Source organism: Mastomys coucha, unplaced genomic scaffold (genome assembly GCF_008632895.1).
Source record: "Mastomys coucha isolate ucsf_1 unplaced genomic scaffold, UCSF_Mcou_1 pScaffold21, whole genome shotgun sequence".
In the NCBI taxonomy this organism is placed as follows: Eukaryota; Metazoa; Chordata; class Mammalia; order Rodentia; family Muridae; genus Mastomys; species Mastomys coucha.
In genome coordinates this window covers 69578892-69602759 of record NW_022196904.1, presented here as the reverse complement: position 1 = coordinate 69602759, position 23868 = coordinate 69578892, and the positions used below count along the sequence as shown (strand labels likewise).

The window sequence follows — 23868 nt, the reverse complement described above, 5'->3', positions numbered from 1 at the left end:
AGGGTGCCACTGTCTTGTGAAAGAAAGAAAGGAAGGGGGCTGGAGAGATGGCTCAGCGGTTAAGAGCACTGACTGCTCTTCCAGAGGTCCTGAGTTCAATTTCCAGCAACCACATGGTGACTCACAACCATCTGTAATGCAATAAAGATACTCTCTTCTGGTGTGTCTGAAGACAGCTATAAAAAGAAAGAAAGAAAGAAAGAAAGAAAGAAAGAAAGAAGGGAAGAAGGAAAGAAGGAAAGAAAGAAAGAGAGAAAAAAAGAAAAAAGAAAGAAAGGAAGGAAGGAAGTGAGGGAGGGAGGGAGGGAGGGAAGGGGGGAGAAAAACAGACAAAAATATATAAATACATACAAAAATAAAATAAAATAAAACAAAGATGTAAAGGGTTGGGGAGATGTCTATGTTGAGTAACACAAGCTATGTGTGAATAATATTGCAGAATGAAACGGTTTTTCCTGCACCTGTGCCCTCTCTGACAGGCTTGATAGACTACATATATAGATGGCCGAGACCTGATCGTTTTCATTTTCTTCCTCATGCTTTTCTGTACCAGACCCAACGCTTCTCTAGTTTGGGGCAGTCTCTCCTATTTCCTTTACTTTCCATTCATGCATCTCCTTTAAAGTTCGTGAACTGAAAAAAGAAAGGATCTTAAGTGGTGGTAGTTCAAGACGGGGTGGCTGAGGCAGGATTGCCAAGTGTTCGAAACCAGCCTAGATAACGGAGGGTGTGACTTACAAAGGATGGGGGTGGTGGTGAAGAGGGTAGTGATTCCAGTCTGGGAATTCTTCGTTCTAATCTGGATGAGCTACGAGCATCCTCTCGCCCAATTCATCCGAACAGGGCGGAAAAGGCCAGGCATCACAGAATTGGGGCATTCTATACTCTTCCTTCTGCTCTGCTCCCATCACCTGGAGCTTTCCTTCTAGGGGCGCTGGGCTCGAGGCGGCCTCGCGGGACACTTGCCGGTTGGGTAGTGCCCTGAGCGCGTGGGCGGCACCATGGTCAGCTGTTCCGCGTCCGCCCCGCCCACTGTCCGGGTCCTATAAGCGCCGTCCTAGTCTCGGAGCCCAGCGAACAGAGCGGCCGGCAGAGAGGAGCATGGCCTGGAACACCAATCTCCGGGGACGGCTGCCCATCACCTGCCTGATCCTGCAAGTGATCATGGTGGTTCTCTTCGGCGTGTTCGTGCGCTACGACATCCAGGCCGATGCTCACTGGTGGTTGGAGAAGAAGCGCAAGAACATCTCCAGCGATGTGGAGAACGAGTTTTACTATCGCTATCCGAGTAAGTCCTATGGCCCGCAGGCAGGCTCGCCTGAAGAGTCGGGATAGTCCCTAGCTAGTTGGGCAGCCGCCTGACTGGGCTCCGCAATAAGTCCACCTCTGGCTCTGACAGGCTGGAAATGGAGGGGGCTGATGATGCTCCACAGTTCCCAGCTGGTCCCAGGGTAGAATCTGCACCAGGGTACTCACCTGCCTCAGCCAGTCACTGGATAAATGGTCAGATGTGCTCACACTTTTGAAAGTCTAGTAGAGGCACTCACCTGAAACAAGTGGGCTGTCTTTGTTACTGTTGTTCGGTTGATTTGAGTTGTTTTTTTCTTTTCATTTAACCTTCATCTCTCTACCAGCCATTAGATGCCTCCTGTGTCCCTGGCCTACTTGGTGTCCTCAAAAGCCAGAATCCCACCTTTACCACTTAAGTAGCAGGTGATCTGGCTCCCACATACCTCAGATATAGATAGATGTCAGGGATCACAAAGATTGCATGATAGCCCTCTACTTCTGATATGGAGACTGGTATGTGGGACCAGAGGTGGTGTTGGACCACGAGGTCCCAGGATTTGGAGTAAAAAGCCAGAGGGCAACCTCCTTTTTCCTGGGATTTTCTGCATCCATGATGCTGTGACTAAGAATATGGCTGCAGGGGCTGGAGAGATGGCTCAACAGTTAAGAGCACTGGCTACTTTTCCAGAAGACCAGGGTTTGATGCCTAGCACATACATGGTTGCCCACAGCCATCTATAACTCCAGTTCCAAGGAATCTGATGACCTCTTTGCCCTCCCTGGGCACCAGGCATGCATGTGGTGCACTGTCAGGCATTCAGGCAAAACACCAAGACACTCTTAACAGATTTTTAAAAAGATGATGAAGAATATGGCCCTTAAATGACAAACCACTTTTCTATTGTGGTTCTGCTGCTTTGGGGTAGGTGGTCTCAGGCTAATGTCAACCAAAATGAACTCTATGGGGTGATGGTGGGACCCACCCCACAGGAGGGGTATGAGGCACAGTACTGGGAGTAATCCTCACTTTATAACAAAGCAGACAGTCACAAGAGCACTAAACACTAAACCTTAAGACTCGAGGCATCTCTGAGAGCTTAAAAGTAGCCCAAGGTCACTCCAGGCAGCCTAACCTTGGACTCCCAGCCCAGGACTCTGCCAATGCCCTTGTGCTTTCTGAGTTTCCACTCTGTCCACTAGCAGCCAATGACAATTCCCCTAACAGTTGGTGCTCATGCAGTCATGGGCCATTGGTTTTTGAGGGAACCAAGAAGGTTTTCTCTTCAACAGCTACCTATATCGACCTTTGTTCCCCCTGTAGCTTGTATGCTCAGTAGCAGGGCATTCTTTATTTCCGGAAATAAAGGGGCCTGATTCAGGGCTCTGTGTTTCAAAAGAGGTCTCAGCATCTGTAGCTTCAGAGTCCACAGTGCAAATCCACTCTTCGTGTCACCAAATTTTCCTCTTCTGGGTGAGGAACTGGCACGCGAATGGGAAGCAGGCAAGCTTAGCATTCATCTTTGACATCTCCACCTGTTTTGCTCACATCTGGGCACCAGAGCCAGCCCTGAAGGAAAGGGCAAGGCTTCCGTGAGTGTTTGTAGCTCTTTTTTTTTTCCTGGTAGATAGTCATCAAGATCCCACAATGGAAAGCTATAAAACCTCATGTCCCTTAAGAAGGGACATGATCTTCAGTCTCCCCAACTCCTATCCTGTCCCTCCACCCTCAGCCACCTGTTTTCTTTTCCATTGCTCCATTAGCATTTATCGACATGACCAAGGGATACTGGCAGCAATGAGTCGGGTCCAAGACGTAAACCCTGACTGTCCCCGTGAATCAGGGTTTCTGGTCACTTTGAACTAACAAGTCATACACCCTGGGTCTCTGGTTCTCAAGGACTCCTAGATTTATTGGGAATAGAGCTCTGCATCTCGTACCACCCAAGGCCAGTGGTGCTGATGCTGGTGCTCTGAGCAGGCAGTCAGTCTCTGACAATGGGAGGAACTGGTTGCTGTGGAGAGAGCAGGGCAGCCAAGGGACCTCTGAAAGGGAAGCCTGGGAAGTGGGGTAAGGGGCTCAGAATGGCCTGAGAGAAAGGTTCTAGGAGAGAAAGAGGAGGAGCAAGCTCTCTTCTCTGAAAGCCCTAACCACTAAGGATGCCCCCCAGTTGCCTTTGTCACTAACTCCCAAGAGATATGGGGGAGCACTTGCACGGAAGCAGGAAGTGGGAGGTAACCTTGGCCTTGGTGTTCCTTGGAAAAGAACAGGAAGTACTGAAGTACCTCAAACCAAGCATGGGATCTCTCCTTGATCATCACTACCATCCCTAAGGGGACACATTGCTACTCCCTATGCCCATTTCACAGATGAGAAAACTAAACCAGTATACCAGACGTGTCTCACACAAGGTCGCTCAATAGGAAACAAGGAGCCCAGGGAATCCATCCTGGGATCTGAGCCCATCCTCCTGGGTGACTCCCCAATCCCACATCCTATCCTTCACCTCTCCCCAGCACTACTCTTTGAACTCCCTTGATCATGGTGACTGTAGTTAGAAGCTAAGTAAAGAGCATGAAGCTTCCTGGCCAGGTGGGTCTCCAGGCCCTGGTTTCTGCATGATCTGGTAATTCCCAAGGGTGTGGGACAGGGCAGGCCCCTGTGGTGCTTCTAGTTCTTGGCTTGCAGCCATCAACACCTATGCAGGGTGAGCTGTGGGGCCTCATTCCTTCCTACCCCAGGGATTCGTGGAGCCTGCTGGGCACCTCTGGTTTCCAGAGCAGGCCAGTAGAAGGACTCAAGAGGGCCTAAAATCAGCATCCCCAGCCATAGCCCCTCACAGACAAGAGACACAGAGCTAGTCTGGAACACACCCTGATGACCTTGGAGAACTCCCGGGGTCAGGTCAGCTGCTGGATGCAAAGCTTCCTTCAAGCTAGTGTAGCAGTGTCAGTGACCAAGGGCTATGGCTGCAGAAGCTGGCCCAAGGAGGGCCACTAAGTCCTGACCTTAGAAGCTACTGGGGACACCAAGAGAGGGTACAGACATGTTTTAGGAGAGGGCCTGGAACAGAGAATGCTCAGATTTCAAACAACTAAGGGTTTGTTTCCTGGGGCCAGAGCCTCCAGGGTTGCCTGGTCCTCTAGGGGCTTATACCTCAGACTCAGTCCCATCCCTTCAGGACAGGTTTAACCAGAACAAGTAGAGAGCGCAGCCTGGTAGTGAGCCTTGCAGTGAAATATCTGAGTCAGATCTATCACTCGATGCCCTAACCCAGAGCCTCGGTCTGCCCCTCTGTGGAGTGGGACTATGCTGTATAGAATGTCTAAGAGGATTTTTAGGATGCAGCTTCTTAGTCAATACTGTCATGGGGCTCTAGAATGGAGCAAACACACTGTGGTGTTTAAATGGAGACCCAGCATCTGGCTAGAGATGTGGCTGAGAAGCACGTCCCCGGGACTGGTTAGAACCATCATAGGCTTTATGCTCCTTTGTGCTCTTAGCTACTCTGTGCTGCCTGCCTGCTGTCAGGCATGAAATGTATTCTCTTCATTTTACAGTGGAAGAAAATGTGGATTAGGGACCTCAGTGCTGTGGCACAGGTCACTGTCCTTGGGACAGTTGGCGGGGATGATGCCAAATCCTTCTAATGCACAGCCTGCCTGCTTTCTGGAGTTGACTGTGGCATTCATTTCTGCCCCCGTCAGGACACTAGGCCATGCAGGGGTAGGGAGAAGTAGGCAGCTGCCAACAGCTGTCTAAGGAAGCAAGCAAGGGCTAAGTGAAATGGTTCAGTTGGGGCACAGGGCCAAGAACTTGAGTTTGATCCCTGTAACCCACAACGGAAGGAGAGAACCAACTTCCAAATGTTGCCGTCTGATCTTGGCACTTACCCACAATCACTGTCATCATTGTTATTATCGTCATCGTTATCGTTGTTGTCATCATCATCCCACAAAACAAGAGAGCCTTGGCTGCCCTCTGTAACGCTGAGGAATTCCAGAGTAGCAGAAGTGCCTGGGAGTGGGAGAATGGGAACAGCTATGTCGTGGCGCCCTCTGGTGGACGTTAATATAGTTGGCCGCTAGTGTGCAGAGCTGCCTCGTTAGACCTTGGGAAAAGAGTTGGCCCAAGCTGGGAAGAACAGCAGAGGGCCAACTAACACTTACCTGTAGCAAGTCACCTGCTCCTGCTCACTCCTGACAGAGAAAAAGAGAAACACCTGCTCATACACGAGCAACAGCCTGTGCCAAGTCTTTGATGAGTTCCCTCATTAAAAGCACCCCACAGAACCTCCTGGGCTAGCTGACTGTCGAGCACAGAGGACATTGGTGAAGCAATACACCAGACAGACCAAATTTCCACATAATGACTGCCTGAACCTCTTCAGTTAGCACCGAACCTTAGGAAACAGGATTGGATGAATGGATGGTTTCAATGCTGACTCAGGACCAATTTGGAAGAGAAAGAGGAAAGGAATGTGCCCAAGGAGGAAAAGCTACGTCTCTCGAGAGGGACAAAGAAGGCCAGGTCACCCAAGGGAGTAGGGCTAGAGGGGACAGATGGGGCAGAAGGATGGAAAAGCCAGGATTTCTCATGCCTGGGACACAGGAAGACCAAAGGCAGCTTCAGTGTGTGTCGTGTGCCCTGGTACCCTTCTCCTCCTCCTGGTCTGCATGGCTCCTTTGTGCCGTTCAGATCTGGACCCCCTTCTTGAAAGGCCCCCATTCTGAGAGGACATTTTCTCCAGGGGTCTCTCGCAGTGTTCCTTTTCTTCCCCTTGCTCCAAGGCACACTAGTACTCGACCCGTTTCTCTCTTCATCCCCACACTCTGGCTTGAGGGCTGCAGGGCAGTTGGCAGTCGGTTGACTCTCAGGCTTCAGGCCCCGCCTCCTCCACAGCCAAGGCTGGCACCCAGCACATAACCTTCCACAGCTTGCCGCTCCAGTCCCTCTGCCTCCAGGTTCGTCACTGGCCCTGTCTTCATGCCACTGAGCTCTCCGCCCTGCTGGGGAGACTGTCTGTCATCTGAACATGCCTCCTCTCCTCACAGAACTCTTCTGGTCTGTCACTAGACTGTCCTTCCCAGAATAACCACAAGATCTCCTGTAGCACTGGCACTTCACATACATTTGCTCCATTTTCTTCACAACAGCTGGCAGCTTGATCAGGCATGGCATATGGGAATATATGGAATATCCATACATTTAGAAACCCCAGCCAGGATGTGTTTGCTCTGCCGAACTCAGGAGATGAATAAGCCTGAAACCTTGAAGCAGACACAGAGCAGGCGCAGAGCAGGTGCAGAGCAGGCGCAGAGCACCATCCTGAGGTACATTGGTGGAAAGTGGCAGCTTGCTTTCTTTCTTTCTTTCTTTCTTTCTTTCTTTTTTTTTTTTTTGGTTTTTGAGACAGGGTTTCTCTGTTTAGCCCTGGCTGTCCTGGAACTCACTCTGTAGACCAGGCTGGCCTTGAACTCATAAATCCACCTGCCTCTGCCTCCCAAGTGCTGGGATTAAAGTCATGTACCACCACTGCCCCACAAAAGTTTCTTTGGTGGAGGAGGGAATGTGGGGAAGCTTCAAGACAAGATTTCTCTGTGTAGCCCTGGCTGTCCTGGAACTCATGCTGTAGACCAGGCTAGCCTTATACTCCAAGATCCACCTGCTTCATGCACGTACTGTGCTGTAAATATCACGGAAGGCCCATCTTGGCACTCTCCTAGGTGCTAAGAATACCCTGGTGGTCTACACAGGTCCGGTCCATGTTCCTAGAGCTGTAGAGTCTAGTAGGTTAGACAAACAAGTGGACACACAACTTCAAGTTGTAATGGAACTAGGAAGGACATGAGGGGACCACGAGGGGACACTCGGCCTTAAAGTAGGTGGGAGGTCACAGCTGGGTCTAGTGGTGTAAATCTTTAATCTCAGTACTTGCGAGGCAGAAGCAGGTGGATCTCTGTGTGTAGGAGACCGGCCTGGTCTACATAGTGAGTTCCATGACAGCCAGGGCTATACACTGAGACCTTGGTGGTCAGCAGACTTCTCCGTGAGAAGGCGTTGGGAGGCGTTTGTAGGGAGACATTTGCTGGCCGCCCTGCAATGGCCTTTCAATAAAGGGAGTGCCACCATAGCAATGCTCCTGCACGATGACTGAGAATGAAAGGTTGGGGAGGTGAGTGCAGCGGGCACACAGAAGGGAGGGTGGAAATGGACACAATGAAAGAAGGTGGGTGGCCTTGCGGCCCACGGACCTGCCTGCTCTTTCTCTCTTTTAACCTTTTCTTTGGTAATTTCAAATTTACAAAAGCTGCTAAAGATAGAGCGAACATAGGAGACACAGTAGGCTGTGTACACTTTAACTTGGGTGCGGGCATTGTTCTTTCTGTCTCTAGCTACACACGCGCGCGCGCACACATACGCGCGCGCGCACACACACACACACACACACACACACACACACACACACACACACACTTTACCCCATGAATCACTTGGAGGGCCAGTTACATTCCTCATTGCCTTCCTTCTTTGAACACTCCAGCATATTTCTTAAGAACGGGAGTACTCTCTCCATAACAACAGTATTCAACTTCATCCATCCATATGGGCGAGGTACCTTAATCCACCCAATTCTCTCGGCTGACCCCAGAACCTTTTTAGCTCTTTCCTGTGCTCTCTCCTCCAAACCCAGTGCAGACAGGTTTTTATGTAATTGGCATATTTTTTGATCTGGAAGATAAAAAAAAAACCCACAAAGCTTTTCTTGAAGTTTTTAAGAGTACAGCTTAACTCCAATTGTTCTGTTTTTGCTTTTGAGACAAGGTCTCACTATGCAGCACAAGCTGGCCTCAGATTTGCCATCCCCCTGCCCCAGTCTCCCAAGTCCTGGGCTAACAGGCAAGTGCCATTGTGCCCAGCCTCAGCTTCAACCCCTTTAACAATAGGCCTCTCGTTTTGTGTCCAATTGTGCTTTCATTATTAAATTTGGCCCTGCAGTCTCAGGGAGAGCATCCTATGGGGGATATTAGGTGACACATCCTTTATAGGCTGTCCCATCTGGAGGCACACACTGCCCTTCTGCCACTGACGGACATGTTAATTTTTATTCCCTCAGTCAATGTGTAACCTAATTTTTCCTCTGTGCAATTACAATTGTTTGTTCCTCCCTTGAGACCAATGAGTCATTTATTGGCAGGATCTTTAAGACAGTGCAGAGAGCCCTGCTCTTGTCGGAATTTCCCTCTGCATTTCGCATCGATCATTGAGCCAGTGCTACTGAGAAAGCGATGATTTTTCTGATCTAACAGATCATAAGCAGGACCCTCAGCATGCTTCTGCAGCCAAGAGTCCTCTTTGCTCCCCCGTCCATCTTTACATATTTATTGCCAGCGTGGACCCATGAACTCCTGTATCTAAATGATTGTAACTTATTATGAGAAACCATTATTTTGGTGCTTAAATTGCCCAGATGAGGCCAATGGGAGCCCTGCTGTCTGGCTCTTTGTGTCCCATGCCATCCACAGTTCCTTTGTGTCTTATATTTCTATTAGGTTTTCACTTGTCTGGGTTTTTTGGTTTTGTTCCTTTGTTTGTTTTTGTTTTTGTTTTAGATTTATCTTATTTCTTTTATGTATGAGTACATTGTAGCTGTCTTCAGACACTGGAAGAGGGCATCAGAACCACTATGCGGTTGCTAGGAATTGAACTCAGGACCTCTCGAAAAGCAGTCCGTACTCTTAACCCCTGAGCCATCTCTCCAGTGCTTGTTTTTGTTTTTGTTTTTTTAAAGACAGTGCCTCCCTCTATAGCTCTGGCTGTCCTGGAACTCACTCTGTAGCCCCAGCTGGCCTCAAACCTGCAGAGACCCGCCTGTCTCTGCCTTCTGAGTGATGGGATTAAAGGTGTGTGCCATAATACTCTCTTGTTTTTCTTGGGCTCCAAGAGGTAGCAATGTCAGTTGCTGGTAGAGCAGTTTAGTTCACCCTAGCCCATCTCAAGTCTCCTACCCCACCTCTTTAGTTTTATTAGAAACCTGAGCTCACAGTGGGAAGTGGCATGCCATACTATGAGTGAGAAGTCTGTCCAGACTCGGAAATAGAATCATCTGTATTTAACCTCTGCAACATCTGTGAGGTGGCCTTAGACAAGGCATTGAGCTCCAAGCCTGTTTGGTAACAGCTGTCCGTCCAGAAGATGAAACATTGGGTGTTTCAGTTTTCCCCACTGCATGGCTGAAGAAGCAGATTTGGTGGAGGTAGGGGGGTGTGTGGCCATGAGTATGCTTGGCTTGTCCGGGTCCTGTTTATTCAGATAAGCATTGATTCTTCTCCCCTGAGGAAAAGGTTACTGTGGAGGAAAAGGTTACTGTGGAGAGGGCAAGACTCCATTGCCCATCCATGTGGACCAGCAGTGCTGCTATCTGGATGAAGGGTGGAACAAGAAAACTGTCATCTCCTAAGGGTACTCTCAGACATCTAGACCCTACAACCCAGTAGTCTAACCTGGAGACCCACCTCAAGGCCCCCTTTCCCAAAACCTTAAGATGGAGGTGGTGGTTGTGTTGTCAATGACGAGATCTTTTGTTAAGGCCACCCAGCTGTAGTCTGGTTGTAGGAAAGGGGAGCAGGGAGTCAGGACTCCACGTTCTGTCAGAGTAGCTGGAAATATAGGAGTCGCCCTAGGATGTGCTGGCCGGTCAGACTTAAAACCGACCTTCTCTGCATCAGAGACAGATCTTCAACTGCACTCTCCCGGCAGGCTTTCAGGATGTACACGCCATGGTCTTCGTGGGCTTCGGCTTCCTCATGACCTTCCTGCAGCGCTACGGGTTCAGCGCTGTAGGCTTCAACTTCCTGCTGGCAGCTTTCGGCATCCAGTGGGCGCTGCTCATGCAGGGATGGTTCCATTATTTTGAAGAAGGCCACATTGTCCTGAGCGTCGAGAAGTGAGCCCCGGGAGCAGTTAAGGGGCGGGGGTGGGGTGGAGGGTGGACTGGGCGGGGCCTGGTGATGGTGGGGCGGGACCTTGAGGGGGCGGTGCAGGAGTCTGGGTTGGGGGCGGAGCCAACTTGGTGGGGGTGACCATGAAGGGATGGGAGTGGCTCACGCAGGGGAGGTGTCTGGGCTGGGGCGGAGCCTGTGGTAATAGAGACGGCTCTAAGGTTGGGTGGGCAAGGAAAACTGGATAAGGCTCAGAAGGCGGGGCCTAGCAGCGTGGTAGTGGGGGGTGCAGTGAGGAGGGGGAGGGGAAGAGGGAGAAAAGGAAGTGGGCGGGGAGAGGAGGGAGTGATGGAGACAGGGGTGGGCTCGAAGGGTTTAGGACAAGGTGGCTTGTCATTCAGGACACCTTGGTCCGGTGATGGACACCTGCTGTTTTTCTCAACAACTGCTCTCCAGGATGGAGGTTGTAGTGTTACCCAGGTATTATTGTGGGAGAGTCTCTCTCCTCATGATGGAGGATAATCTTTTCTACAGAAGAGGAAGGAAGGGCCCAAGCCCTTCTTCACAGCTCTGAGACAATCCAACCCCAGGAACTCAGGAGGCAGGCTTCCTGAGCCAGTATCAGAAGGCTCTTTACTGGGAGGACACAGAAATGGGGAACTCAAGCAAATGGAGCCCTTGTCTCCTTGCACGCGGCCTCTTTGGGGCAGAGTGAGCACTGAAAAGAGCTGGAAGGCTGATATGTGTGGGTGGGGGAGGGGCGGGAAACTTCTGGACTAGCCTCAGGACCCAGGGTGAGGCACGGACCTCTACTCCCACCTCCAGCTCTAAATAACATCTGTGGTAACTTCTCAGTTTGATGACTGTCACCAGCCCTTTCCCACCAGGTCCCTCACTCTCCTCTGAGCCTCCCCAACCCACCACAGCACCAATAACAGGCTGGAAAGTAAATCTCCCCAAACCAGCTTATGAAAATAACAACAGGCATGCCTTTAATCCCAGCACTTGGGAGGCAGAGGCAGGTGGATTTCTGAGTTCGAGGCCAGCCTGGTCTACAGAGTGAGTTCCAGGACAGCCAGGGCTACATAGATAAACCCTGTCTTAAAAAACAAAAACAAACAAACAAAACACAATAGGCAAAGCTGTTCTATCACACTATGGCCCCGGGGATCGAGGTTGTTGGTGCTGCATGGCACCAAATAGTGGAGGGTATCTACCAGTTGGGGCCAAGTTGTAGGCTAAGAAAGGCTGTTCCTGCATGAGTTCAGATGAGGACAATCAAATAAAACCTGTGGCATGCATATTTCCCTGAAGTTCAAAGTGCACAAAATATATCCTAGGACCATAGGACCAAAGTAAAAATACACCCTCTATATATCTACTTAGCCTCTGTGGTAGAACAGCTTATGACACATGCAAAAGTATACAATTTTTAAAAAAAAAAAAAAATTTTTTTTTCAAAATACTGGTTAGAGACTCTTGAGTTAGCAAATTTGAGGTGAACTACTTATTCAGCAAGCTGGTCACTTGAGTTTGGGCAAATTGGCTTTGGGGAATTAGATTCCAGCTACGGGCCTTGTGGGCTTTCCTTATGCCCCCTCCTCATTCCCAGATACAGATTTTTACTTCCAGTGGGAAGGTCCCTCTGTCTCTTCTGTGGACACTGACCCTTCCTTGTGGGTGTAAAAGTGACAGGAAGGACTCAGTAGCCAAACCCCAGAAGGCCATGCATGGTAGTAGGGACAGGTGAGTCTGAAGCAAGCACCCAAGGTCTGGAGCAGAGGCCACGTTGGACAGACTGGGAAAGGCTTTTGGCAAGCAGAGGCAATAAGAGAAAATTCTGGGAAAGAAGCAGAAGACAGAGGGCAGGGTTGCACTCCAAATACAGGGCTTGTTGAGCAACACTGGCTTAGACCACTTGGTTTCCTGAGCATAATCTGTCCACCAGGCCCAGGGCTGTCAAGGGAAGGCATGGCTCCCACTGCCACTGTGCCGGGGACTATGGGCATCATTCTAACTATGAGGAGCTCATTATCACAGACAGTGAAACTGAGGCTCAGAAAAGTATGCCACCAGCTACCGTCCACAGAGGACCAAAGGCTTGGCATGTCATTTCTGGTTATAGCTGCAGCTCTTCCCTGGTCTGTCTGTCTGTCTGTCTACAGCATCATCCAAGCTGACTTCTGTGTGGCATCTTCTTGCGTGGCCTTTGGGGCAGTTCTAGGAAAGGTCAGCCCGATGCAACTGCTCATTATGACCTTCTTCCAGGTGACTCTCTTCGCAGTGAATGAGTTCATCCTCCTGAACCTGATAGAGGTGAGCAGAGCTCAGAAGGAGGGAAGAGACAAAAGAGGGATAAAGGAAGAGAGGTCTGTGGTTATGTACAACCTAACAAGTCATTAAGTTTCCTGCATCACAGCTTCTTCATCTACAACTAAGGAATCAGGATGCCTCCCAAGGGAAATCATTGTCTACCCAACATCTCTACCCAGCATCTTGGCAAAACAGACTCTCTTCATCTCCACGCTTGGTTCTCTTCTCCTCTAAGTCAGGCCGGTCTGCACCAGAAGCCAGAACAGGCTTTCCACCAAGCAGAGAAGACCACACCCTTGATTAAAGACTACCAGTAGTTTTCACTTCACTTAGAGTAAACTCTCACTTGGCTGAAGGCTCTGCATATTCTGGCCTCAGCCTTTCCTCCCCGCCCCCCCAAAAAGCTTAGGCTCTGTTCTGTCACCACTGCATGTCCTTTATGGCCCCAACTACATGGAGCTTGATCCTGTCAAGGACTTACAATCCTTACTGTCTTCTCAGCCCAGAGTAGACATCTTTATTAATCTCATGATCCTCATTTCAATCTGAATGTCACTCCAGGGAGGCCCTGCTGGTTTTCCTCCATGTTGTCCCTCCTTGGCCCTAGCTCTCAAATTGGCTCTTACATGGCTTTTGTCTGCCTTCTCCTTAGCACTTGGAAGCCCTGTTGATACAAGTAGGACACATGTCTGGATGCTTTCTGCCCTCGCACCTGGCCAGCATACCACACATACTCAGATTTCAGAGTCTGCTTCTCGGCTGAGCTATGCTGCAGGCTATAGGCAGAGGGAAGCAGGCTGCACTGAGATAGCAGTTTACAGTCCAAGCATAGGGCAAGAGGCATGCCCTGTGTGAAAGACTGATCTCCAGGGCGAGGCAGCCAACCCAGCAGAGAGCACCACGACTTTCCTTGTTGAGAGGCTTCCCACAGACAGGCACTTAAAGCCAGAAGCCCACCAGAAGAGCTAACCAAGCCAAGGGGAAAATGAGTGGGAGGGGCCCTGGCATTTTGTTGACTGGCCAGCAGCCTGGGTACAGGAATCCCTACCTCTCTCTGCTCCATCGATTGCTGTGGGAAGCAACTTACTTAGGGTTTCTGATGCTGTGATGAAACACCATGGCGAAAAGCAAAAGCAACGTAGGGGAGGAAAAGGTTCCTTTTGCTTGCACTTCCACCTGACAATCCATTTCTAAGGAAGTCCTGCCAGGGACCTGGAGGCAGGAGTAGAGGCCATGGAGGAATGCTGCTCACTGGCTTGTTTCTCATAGCTTGCTTCTTATACAATCCAAAACCACCTACCCAAGGTTGGCACCACCCTCAGTGAGCTGGGCCCTCCCACATCAACAATGCCCTACAGACTTGCCTACGCATCGGTTAGATGGAGGTAGTTTTTCAGTTGAAGATCCCTCTTCTCAGATGACTCTAGCTTATGTCAAATTGACAAAACAAACAAAAACCAACCAACCAACCAACCAACACACAGGCACACACACACACAGAGAGAGACAGACAGACAGACAGACAGACAAAGAGAGAGAGAGAAACAAAGACAGAGAGGTGGGGATGGGGGACAGATCAGGGAACTAGGCTCTGTTCTGAAGAGTCAGAGAGAGCTAAGCTTGTATGCCTATGTGTGGGGTGGGTAGTACTATGAGGAATGAGGGAGACAGGGTGCCTGGTCCTGACAGGCCCCTTGCACTCCAGGCAAAGGATGCAGGGGGCTCTATGACCATCCACACATTTGGCGCCTACTTTGGGCTCACAGTGACCTGGATCCTCTACCGAAAAAACCTGGAGCAGAGCAAGCAGAGACAGAGTTCAGTGTACCATTCGGACCTTTTCGCCATGATTGGTGAGAACTAACAGCTGTCACGTTGGTGTAGACAGCCATGACGGGTGAGATGTTCCATACTGGTGAGGGAAACCGTAGAGGGCTGCTATATTGGTGAGGGCTTGTCACCCATAGATGGGAACTACTATGAATGGGTAAGGACAACTATGAATAGTTGAAAGATTGTCATCATGAGTGAGAGAGGAACACACATTATGAGTTAGAACCACCAGGATGGTGAGGACCACTATAAATGGATAAGGACAACCATGAACATACTAAGGTCTGCCATGATGGGTGACGATTGTCATGATCACCTCTGAGCTCCACAGAATCAGTGGGTGGCCGCTGGTTCTTGGCAGAGTGAAGGAGTCTTTAGAGACTTCTAGAGTCCTAGGTGTCCAATGCTTTCCTTCATGGAGTTGGAAGAAGTTGGTCACACATCCTGTATGTTCCCTAGACTGCCCCAAGGCAGACAGAGTGGAAGCCAGGAACTGGCTCACTTGGTCCCCTTGCTGGGGCAAGCAAGGTGTGCATTCCAACTCCTTTTGTCCCTTCATTTCAGAGAACATATAAAGTCGTTCAGACTTAGCCCTTCCTTCCGTCACCCTATAGACGGAGAAATGGTAGGGCCACCAGCTAATCTGTCGACAGAGGGGAGAGATTCTCCCCTGTGATACTATAAGAGTAGAGAGCATGTAACCAGCCCCAGTGGTCAGGGAGACAGAGGGAGCTTTGTGAAGTGGTATGGGAGGCCAAGTGGGAGCTAGGTGAGTTAGTCCAGGAGAGCCTTCTAGGAGGAGCACCAGTGAGAGGGATGCTAAGAGGTCAGGGGCAGGTAGAGTTCTCTAGAGCTGAAAGGCAGTGCCTCTGTTCAGAATGTGTGAGCCTGGTCTAACACCTCCTCTCCTGGCCCCTGGCCTGTGTATATTCTCTAACTCAGGCACCCTCTTCCTATGGATATACTGGCCCAGCTTCAATTCAGCCAGTTCCTTCCACGGAGATGCCCAACACCGAGCAGCCCTCAATACCTATCTCTCCTTGGCAGCTAGTGTGCTAACCACAGTAGCAGTGTCCAGTATCATACACAAGAAGGGCAAGTTGGATATGGTGAGCAGGGGCCTTTGGGGGGGGGGAGGTAGTTTTCCTACCGCCATGCCCTCCTCACACCTCACTGTAGCAGGCAGCTTCTAGATTGGCACACCCAAACCTGGATACTCAGAGTGGATCATCCCTGCCAAACGTCCTTGCCCTTCCCACAGCCGGAAATGCTATTAGCCAGTGCCAGCTGAGTGTCACATCAGGCCTGCCTAGCAGAGTTGCCAGTGGGTGGCGGGGGTTGGGGGGCTGTCCCCTCTGCCAGTTCTTCATCCTCCTGACACCACTGGCCTTTTGGGGGCTTTATAAAGCTGTCCCAGCCCACACACTTGGAGGAGCCAGCGGCACAGTGCCTGCCACAGTTGACAAAGAAAATTGGTAGCAGCTGGGCATGCATGTGGCCCACACACACCTTCTGTAGACATATTGTGCACTCAGATATGCCACTGGCCTCCAGGTAGACATGGAGAAAAAGGGATCGTGCAGATGGGTTTTAGGGTCCATGGGTATGGTATGTCCAGCAGCACGCACTGACTCATGGACACCGAACATGTCCAGGCCTGCTGGAGGTTGTGGGTGGCTTGTTTGCAAAGCTGGGACCAAGGGTAACCCCCCCCCCCCGTCTGCTCCTGGCTTGCTCAATCTGAGTTGTTCCCAGCCCCCAACTTTGCACAGTGTGTGAGCACAGGCCGTGACCTTCGACCGGAACTAAGAGTTTGCACACGTTGCCTACCCTGCCCAGGTGCACATCCAGAATGCCACACTTGCAGGTGGGGTGGGTGTGGGCACAGCTGCGGAGATGATGCTCACACCTTACGGCGCCCTCATCGTGGGTTTCTTCTGTGGCATCTTCTCCACCCTAGGATTTGCATACCTATCGGTGAGGATGCTCGGGCTGGTTGCTGGGGATGCTGTGTGTGTGTGTGTGTGTGTGTATGTGTGTGTGTGTGTGTGTGTGGTGGAAGTTATGTTCCTGATAATAGGGAGACACAGAGGGGGGCGGGGCTTAGGGAACCCTGTGTTTTTGATGGCCTCCCCATTCCCCTGCCTCAGCCACAGCCTGAGCAGTACCATCCTCCCTCCTCCCCCTAGCCATTTCTGGAGTCCCGCCTTCGCATCCAGGACACATGTGGCATTCACAACCTGCACGGCATCCCTGGCATCATAGGTGGCATTGTGGGTGCTGTGACAGCGGCCTACTCCTCCCCCGATGTGTACGGAGAGCCAGGGTAAGTGTGGAGGAGGTGTGAGGATGGGTCTTCCTCCTTCCTTGTCTATACCTTCTTCCTGTGGGACCAAAGGCATCTTCCTCCTCTTCGTTTTCCACTCTAGTCCATTCCCGGCCCTCTCTTCCCCACCCCCAGACCCGCCACAAGAAGGCAAGGAAAGAACAGTCTGGTCAGGAAGGCCTAGGATTTTAAGAGCACATCTGTTGGGTTACAGTAATCATGGCCTCTCCGTGGGGCTCTCACTTGCTTCCTATCTGTACCCCAGGATAGTCCATTCCTTTGGCTTCGGGGGTTATAAGTCAGACTGGACCAAGAGAATGCAGGGCAAGTCCCAGATATTTGGCCTCCTCCTGAGCTTGGCCATGGCCCTGGTGGGCGGCATCATTGTGGGTGAGTGAGAGCGGCTAGACCAGAAAAAAAAGGCGGGGTCTTGGTGGGAGACTAAGCCTGGGAGGGGGAGCCAAGAGCGTGTCTTAAGGGTGGGCCTGGGAAGGAGGAGGTCCAGCTAAGGGGGAGGAAAGTTGGGGGTAAGCTAAAGGTGTTTTCTGATCACCGACTCCTCCAATCTCTTTAGGGTTCATTTTGAAATTGCCGGTCTGGGGACAAGCTGCGGATGAAAACTGTTTCGAGGACTCCGTCTACTGGGAGGTAAGCTCTAGAGACCTGTCTTTCTGCACAAGGTGCACAAGGGTAGCTTTACCCTCTCACCTTGCCTTCACCTACTGTGATGTCCATGCAGGACATGGCGTCGCCTGTAAATTGAAGACTCTTTTCTCTACCCTCCCTCCTTTCTCCTCTGGGCCCCAACGGGGCTTTCCCCTCTGGGGCTTTGTTTCTTTCTACATGTTCCGGGAGGGGAGTCAGGAGCAGCCTGCCATGGGGCTGGAATCTGGAGTGTCAGCCGGCTATATTCTAGTAAACTTCCACAGTCCGTCCCCAACTCTAGCAGCACGAGTGTCACCTTGTAATCCTAGACTAGGGAGAGGGCTGCAGCAAAAGAATCTGAAGTTCAGAGTCATTCTTAGATACACAGTGAGTTTCGTATGATATATGTGACCCTATCCTTTAAAAAAAAAAAAAAAACTCATCCTACCCAGAAGTATTAATAACTTTCTGAGTGACTCTGATGGAAGCCCTCTCTGTCAGGCTGGTGGCATCTGAGAGTCACCTGGGAAGCCTCCAGAGCAGTAGTTCTCACCCTGTGGGCATGGATCACAACTCCTGTGAGGGTCAAATGACCCCTTGACAGGGGTCGTGTACCAGATATCCTACATATCAGATTTACTTATTACATTTACATTACTTATATTTATGAAGTAGCAGCAAAAATAATTTTGTGGTTGGGGGTCATCACAAATATGAGGAGCAGTATTAAAGGGTCACCCAGCATTAGGAAGGGTGAGAACCAGAGCTTCTCAGAGCTTCTGCTCAGCGGCTTGGGTTCCACTGGTCTGCTGGTGCAGGGCTTGGACAGGAGACTATTTTGTAAAGCTTTGCAGGTGGTTCTGAGACTCATCTTTGTGAGAGAATCAGTGTGGTGTCCAACACCAGACTCCATAATGATTACCTTAAAAAATTGCCATTTAATGCCTGCCAATGGAGCTTCATTCAGAAGGGCAGGGAATCGACTACAGATGGACAAATCCTCCCAAAGGATTCTGCCTTGGCAGTGGAATTCCACCACATTCCACCACTTTTAGCCCATCAGTACAAAACCCAACCTGAGAGGTGTCCCAGGAAATAAAATACCAGGATACAGCAGAACTCCTCTCACTGTTTCTCTAAATCTCTATGTCTGTCTGTCTCTGTCTGTCTCTGTCTCTGTCTGTCTCTCTTTCTGTCTGTGTGTGTGTCTCACTCATTCACTTTTCTCTCTCGCATTGTCTCGAGTGTGCACACAAGTGTGTGTATGTGTGCACACATGTGCCACAGCATATATGTGGAAGTCAGAAGACATCTGTAGGAGTCAGTTCTCTCCCAGCATGTAGGTGCCAGGAATTGAACTCAGATCATCAGGCTTGACAGAAAACAACTTTACCCACTGGGCCATCCTGTCAGCCTAGAACTTATTTAAAACAAACAAACAAAGAAAAAACAAAAACAAAAACAAAAAATGCCTTGATTTGGGCCTCTTGTGGCATCAGGATCTCTCTCCCACACAATCCACTATTGCAGGTGTTTACCTGCTCCTTTTATTATGAGAAAGAGAGAGACAGACAGATGGAGACACAGACAGAGAAAGTCAAAGGATGATTTGTGGCAGTCAGCATGGATGGATGAATCTCTCCTTTCATCATGTGGGTTCTGGGGGTGGAACTCAGGTCACCAGCCTGGTGGCAAGAGTCTTTACCCACTGAGCCATATCACTGACCCTAATTTGCTTATTTTAAATTACAAAATTGCTAAAAGCTCATTACAGAAACTCTGGAATTAGATAAACCTGTCTAGAAAGCAGGTAGCTTATTGATAGAGCACAAGTCACAAAGCATAGGGTTCAATCTCACAACACATACATGCACTCACTCACACACACACACACACACACAGTAACACACACTCACACTCATGCGCACTCACACACACTGTCACACACACTCACACACACCATCACACAAAGACACACATTCACGCACACTATCACACACATACACACAGACACACATTCACACACACTGTCACACACTCACACAGACACACACACAGTCACACACAGATACACGCTCACACATAGACACGCACACGCACACACCCTCCTTGAAGCACCACTTTTAGTATGTTTCCTCTCGTTCTTTTTTCTCTGTAGATTTTTCATACCTAGTTGAGATTTGATTATCCATCCTGCTCTTTCTCTCTTCCTATCTGGCATACAGATTGCCCTGTACGATTCCTTGTTAAACAGACTTTTCTTTCTTGAGCATGGCTGTTTTCATCCTATCTTTAAAGTCTGCAGAAACATAATTTGAGACACCACAACTAGAAACACTTGGACATAATACTAGTAAAATGGATCCAAAACCCTCCAAGCATAAGAGTTGCCTTGATGGGGGCTGGAGAGATGGCTCAGTGGTTAAGAGCACTGACTGCTCTTTCAGATGTCTTGAGTTCAATTCCCAGCTACCACATGGTGGCTCACAACCATCTGTAATGGGATCTGATGCCCTCTTTTGATGTCTCTGAAGAGACAGTTTTACTCACATATATAAAATAAATAAATCTTTTAAAAAGTTAAAAAAAAAGAGTTGCCTTGATCTACCTACTTCTCTACTATCTATCATCTATCTATTCATCTATCATCTATCTATAATCTATCTACCTATCTAATATTTCTATTATCTATCCATCTATCTATCTATCTACCATGTATCATCATTATCTGCCTACCTATAATCATCTATCCTTTATGTGTCTCAGTGTGTATCCATGCATGCCCACACAGGAATGTACCTGTGTACATATATCTACCCTCTACCATCCTCTGCCTATGCCTTTGAAGCAGGATCTCTCCCTGATCCTGGAGCTCACATATTCACAGCTAGACCAGGAGCCAGCAAGTCCTAGTGGTCCTCCTGTCTCCACTCCTCTTGGAGCTGGGGTCACTGGCCCGTGGCAGACACCTGGTTTGTTACATGGTGATGGGACTGAACTGCAATACCTCATGATTACACAGCAGGCAATCTTAACTACTGAGACATCCCTCCTGCCTATCCCCATTTGTCCTGACCTTTGAAATTAATGCCAAGCCCGTTACCTTCTCCCAGCTACATACTTCATCGGTACTACATTAGGGGGAAATATCTAAGTTGCTGGAAGTGAAAGCTTCACCCACACCCCTGGGTTGTCTACCTGGGCAATGAGAAGGCTTCCCAGAGAAAAGGGGTTCAACAGCTGTGAGAAGGTGTGCTGAGCTGCCTCACCATGCTTCACCTGCCAGATCCATTTCTAGTCTTTGCAAAATTCCCTTGTTCTACCTTTGGATGTGGCTGAAGTTCTGACATACCATACTGTTCATCTTTCAAAAATGGGCAACACCTTGAAATGGGCACCACCTCCCTGAACCTTCAAGGTGCTTATCTGAACTCTTGGGTCATCCCGTGCTTACCTAGCTGCTGTTCTTATGGCAAGGACGCTCCTTGGTTCTTGCTGTGCCCCAGCATCCCGGGCACTGCCTCTCAGGGGCATTCAGAGGGTGAGGGTGGCTTGTTGGTCTGGGTTTGGCGGTTGTTTTTAGAGTGTGGGTCTTTCTGGCTTTGTTTGTTTGCACATGTGTGCTTATTTGTATGTGTGGGTACCGTGCACATCTGAGCTCATAGAAGGGAGATGGGAGCATCTACCTCGGTTAGCCTCCTCTCTGTTGAGGTAGGGTCTCCTTCTTGAATCTGGAGTCGCTAGTCTAGCGCCCCTGGATGACAGTGCCAAGGGTGAAGGGCAAGCTTTAAGAGAAGTTCATACCATAAGGTCTTAAACATGCCCACAAGGTGGCGCTCGCCACACAGCATTTGAAGCCTTTGGCTCGCCCCCAACACTAGTCCAGTATTCCACTAGGTATCCTGGGCCCTGGAAGGAGCTTTCTCTCTACACAGGTTCATGAAGAGGTGAACGCTGTCTACATTCCTGAGAACCTCGTTCACAAACATTCTACTCTGGCATCCACCATGCCTGTGGTACTCTCAACAGCTTCAACATCCATAATTCCTCCAGTCCCTCCAACACCTCCAGTATCCTTAGTAACTCCAGTACCTTCAGCAGCCTTGGTACACTAACCTCCCAGGGCAGGTGAGAAGCAGGTAAGCCTTATTTGTGGGGGATGGTGATTTGCTTCTCTCAACAGAGGCCCAGGTCTCAAAGCCAGGTGCCATAGGAAGGAAACAAGCAGCAAGCATGAAGAACTGAAGGTGTGAGCTGAGATGGACTAAGCAGGCTAGACTGGAGGAATATATACAAAGAGGTCCAGGGACACATGTGGCTTTGTGACTGCTGCTGCTTGACTTGAAAAGTCTCTTTGGCCTAGAGATCAAGCTTCAGTCTCCTCATCTATGATCTGGCTTTACTTGGTTAGATCAGGCTAGACCTTCCCTCCTCCCTCCCCTCTGTAATGCACAAAATACTGATGGGGTGCTATAATATCTATCCAAACCTTGAGGAACTTCCAGGAAGCAAGGTAGTTGTTTACCTCTTGTATCCCCCTGCCTCGGCCAAATAAATGCTGGGATTACAGATGAGTGCCACCACCACTGACCATCCCCATCCCCTTTTAAAGACAGGACCTCAGATATCCCAGGCTGGGTTTGAATTCACTAAGTAGCAGAGGATGCCCTGGAACTACCGATCATCCTGTCTTACCTCCCAAGTGCTGGAATTACAGGCGTGTGCCACTACACTCAGTTTATAAAATGCTGGTCTTCAAACCCAGGCCTTTGTGCATGCTAGGCAAGCATTCTACCAGCTGAGCTATATCCCAGTCCCCTTTCTTTCTTTTTAAAAGATGGAGAAATTAAGGGACAGGATCTTCAAGCCCCGTGGCTACCAAGTGAGGAGAAGGGGGCCTTTCAAGGTCATTGCCCTTGATCGTGTTAAGCATTTGATGCCCTTAAGGACCAGAGCTTGGAAGTAGCTGAGCCTAGGGCAAAGAGCAAGAGAGAAGGCTTTAGGGTGGACCAAAGCCCGCGGCCATTGATGCCTATGTTCACCTCATCCAGAAAAGGTGCCAGGAGGCTGCGTAGCCATGGTAGGGACACACAGCTGCTCTCCCTCTCTCCCTGCAGGCTCCACAGATTGTCCCCAAGCTCTGGAGAGAGCTGGGGCTGACATAGCTGGGAACTCAGTAACAGGGCAGCAGAAAGGCCCACTGGCCTGACTCAAGAACCTCCTACACCCCCTTCATCCCAGGGGGCTTGCCTGAGAATGGAGAAGATTCCAACAAAGTGAGCTCCAAGTCAGGGTCAGCTGCAGAAGGTCTGCCCGCCTGGGGTCACGATGCTCATATCCTGTGAAAATCAGCATGAAGAGAGGTTGTGGTTGGGGGTGGGATGGAGGTGTTCGAGTGGGAGGATGCACTTGGCCTCCCTGGGGGTGGGGTACCCCTTCTTGGACTCTTCCAGTCCCTGCCTGTTCCCCAACAATATACTTCCCATGTTCCCAGCGACCCAAGATCACTTTATTTTGTGTAGTAAATAAATGTTGTTGATGCTCTTTGTAGACTGGGAGTGGATGTTCTAGTACAACCCCTGTGAGGGATATACAGACCCAGAGGACCTGGCCTCCTGCCTGGCCCTCACCTTGCCCAAATGGCCAGTCTCTCTACAAGAGTCCATGCAGCCTGGGAGGCCAAGGACCTCAACCCTAGACTGCATTCTTTCCCCCAAGCACCCCTCTTCCCAAGAAAGCCACCGGTGTACTAGCTTGCTCTGAGTCCATTCCAGCAGGCTGCGAGTAAGGAGAGAGGGTTTTCCCCTCCCAGTTGTCGTTCACTAATCGGCTCCTTCCTCTGCCTGCCTGGCTCCACTCCTGCTATACAATGGGGAAAGTTTCAGGACCTTACATTTCAGGTGTGGAATGGACGGGTAAATTATGACAGGGAGAGGCCGTCTGTGACCAGGTGGTGACCTGGAGGGGTTCTGGAGGATAACTCGGAGTTACCAGAAGTGGAACACGGGGATAGCACAGGTAAATTCGTGGACAGGAATCCTGATAAGGAGTTTGCTTTTAGCTATCTGAAGGGAGGGAAAAGTGTTCAAGCTAAAGAGCAAGGAAACCAAGATCTTTTGTGGAGCCAAGGTTCGTGGGAAGGAAGGGGTAAAGAGAGGAAGGGGATGGTCTCTCCTACCTCTCGGCTCCGCTCTCCCCGCCTCCCTGGCAATTCACACACTCACACACATACACGCGCATGCACGCACACTCAGGGCTTCGTTCCCCTTTGCAGAGCAGGGGGAGGGGGAGGAGAGAAGGAGGAAGCTGAAGTGCCACCTATTCATGTTCCGCGATGTAACACCCCTTATTTTCCATGCTGGGTAAAGACAAAAACCCTTTACAACCTGTTTCTGGAACTTGTCAGCAGCTGCCAAGAGGAGCATGTTAATTAAACGTCGGCAAAGATGGAAGCCGGAGGCCCCGGCTCTAATTGGACAGTTTGCTTCACCGGATTGAAAAACATTGTGACAAAGGAGGAG

At 50.0% G+C, this 23868-nt stretch overlaps 1 protein-coding gene across 2 annotated transcripts; it reads left to right on the top strand.

The window, feature by feature from the left end:
• The first annotated feature begins 980 nt into the window (after window positions 1-980).
• Rhcg (Rh family C glycoprotein) lies at window positions 981-22897 on the top strand. Of its 2 annotated transcripts, XM_031387066.1 has the most exons (11): window positions 981-1288; window positions 10049-10235; window positions 12396-12546; window positions 14249-14396; window positions 15319-15485; window positions 16216-16353; window positions 16566-16702; window positions 16968-17092; window positions 17277-17350; window positions 21283-21486; window positions 22465-22897. In XM_031387066.1, the coding sequence occupies exons 1-10, from the start codon at window positions 1102-1104 to the stop codon at window positions 21460-21462; spliced, it is 1494 nt and encodes a 497-aa protein (XP_031242926.1). In that variant the 5' UTR covers window positions 981-1101; the 3' UTR covers window positions 21463-21486; window positions 22465-22897. The 2 variants fall into 2 exon arrangements, with proteins under 2 accessions (XP_031242926.1, XP_031242927.1); XM_031387067.1 differs by lacking the exon at window positions 16216-16353 and having other exon boundaries at window positions 982-1288.
• Window positions 22898-23868: the final 971 nt, after the last annotated feature.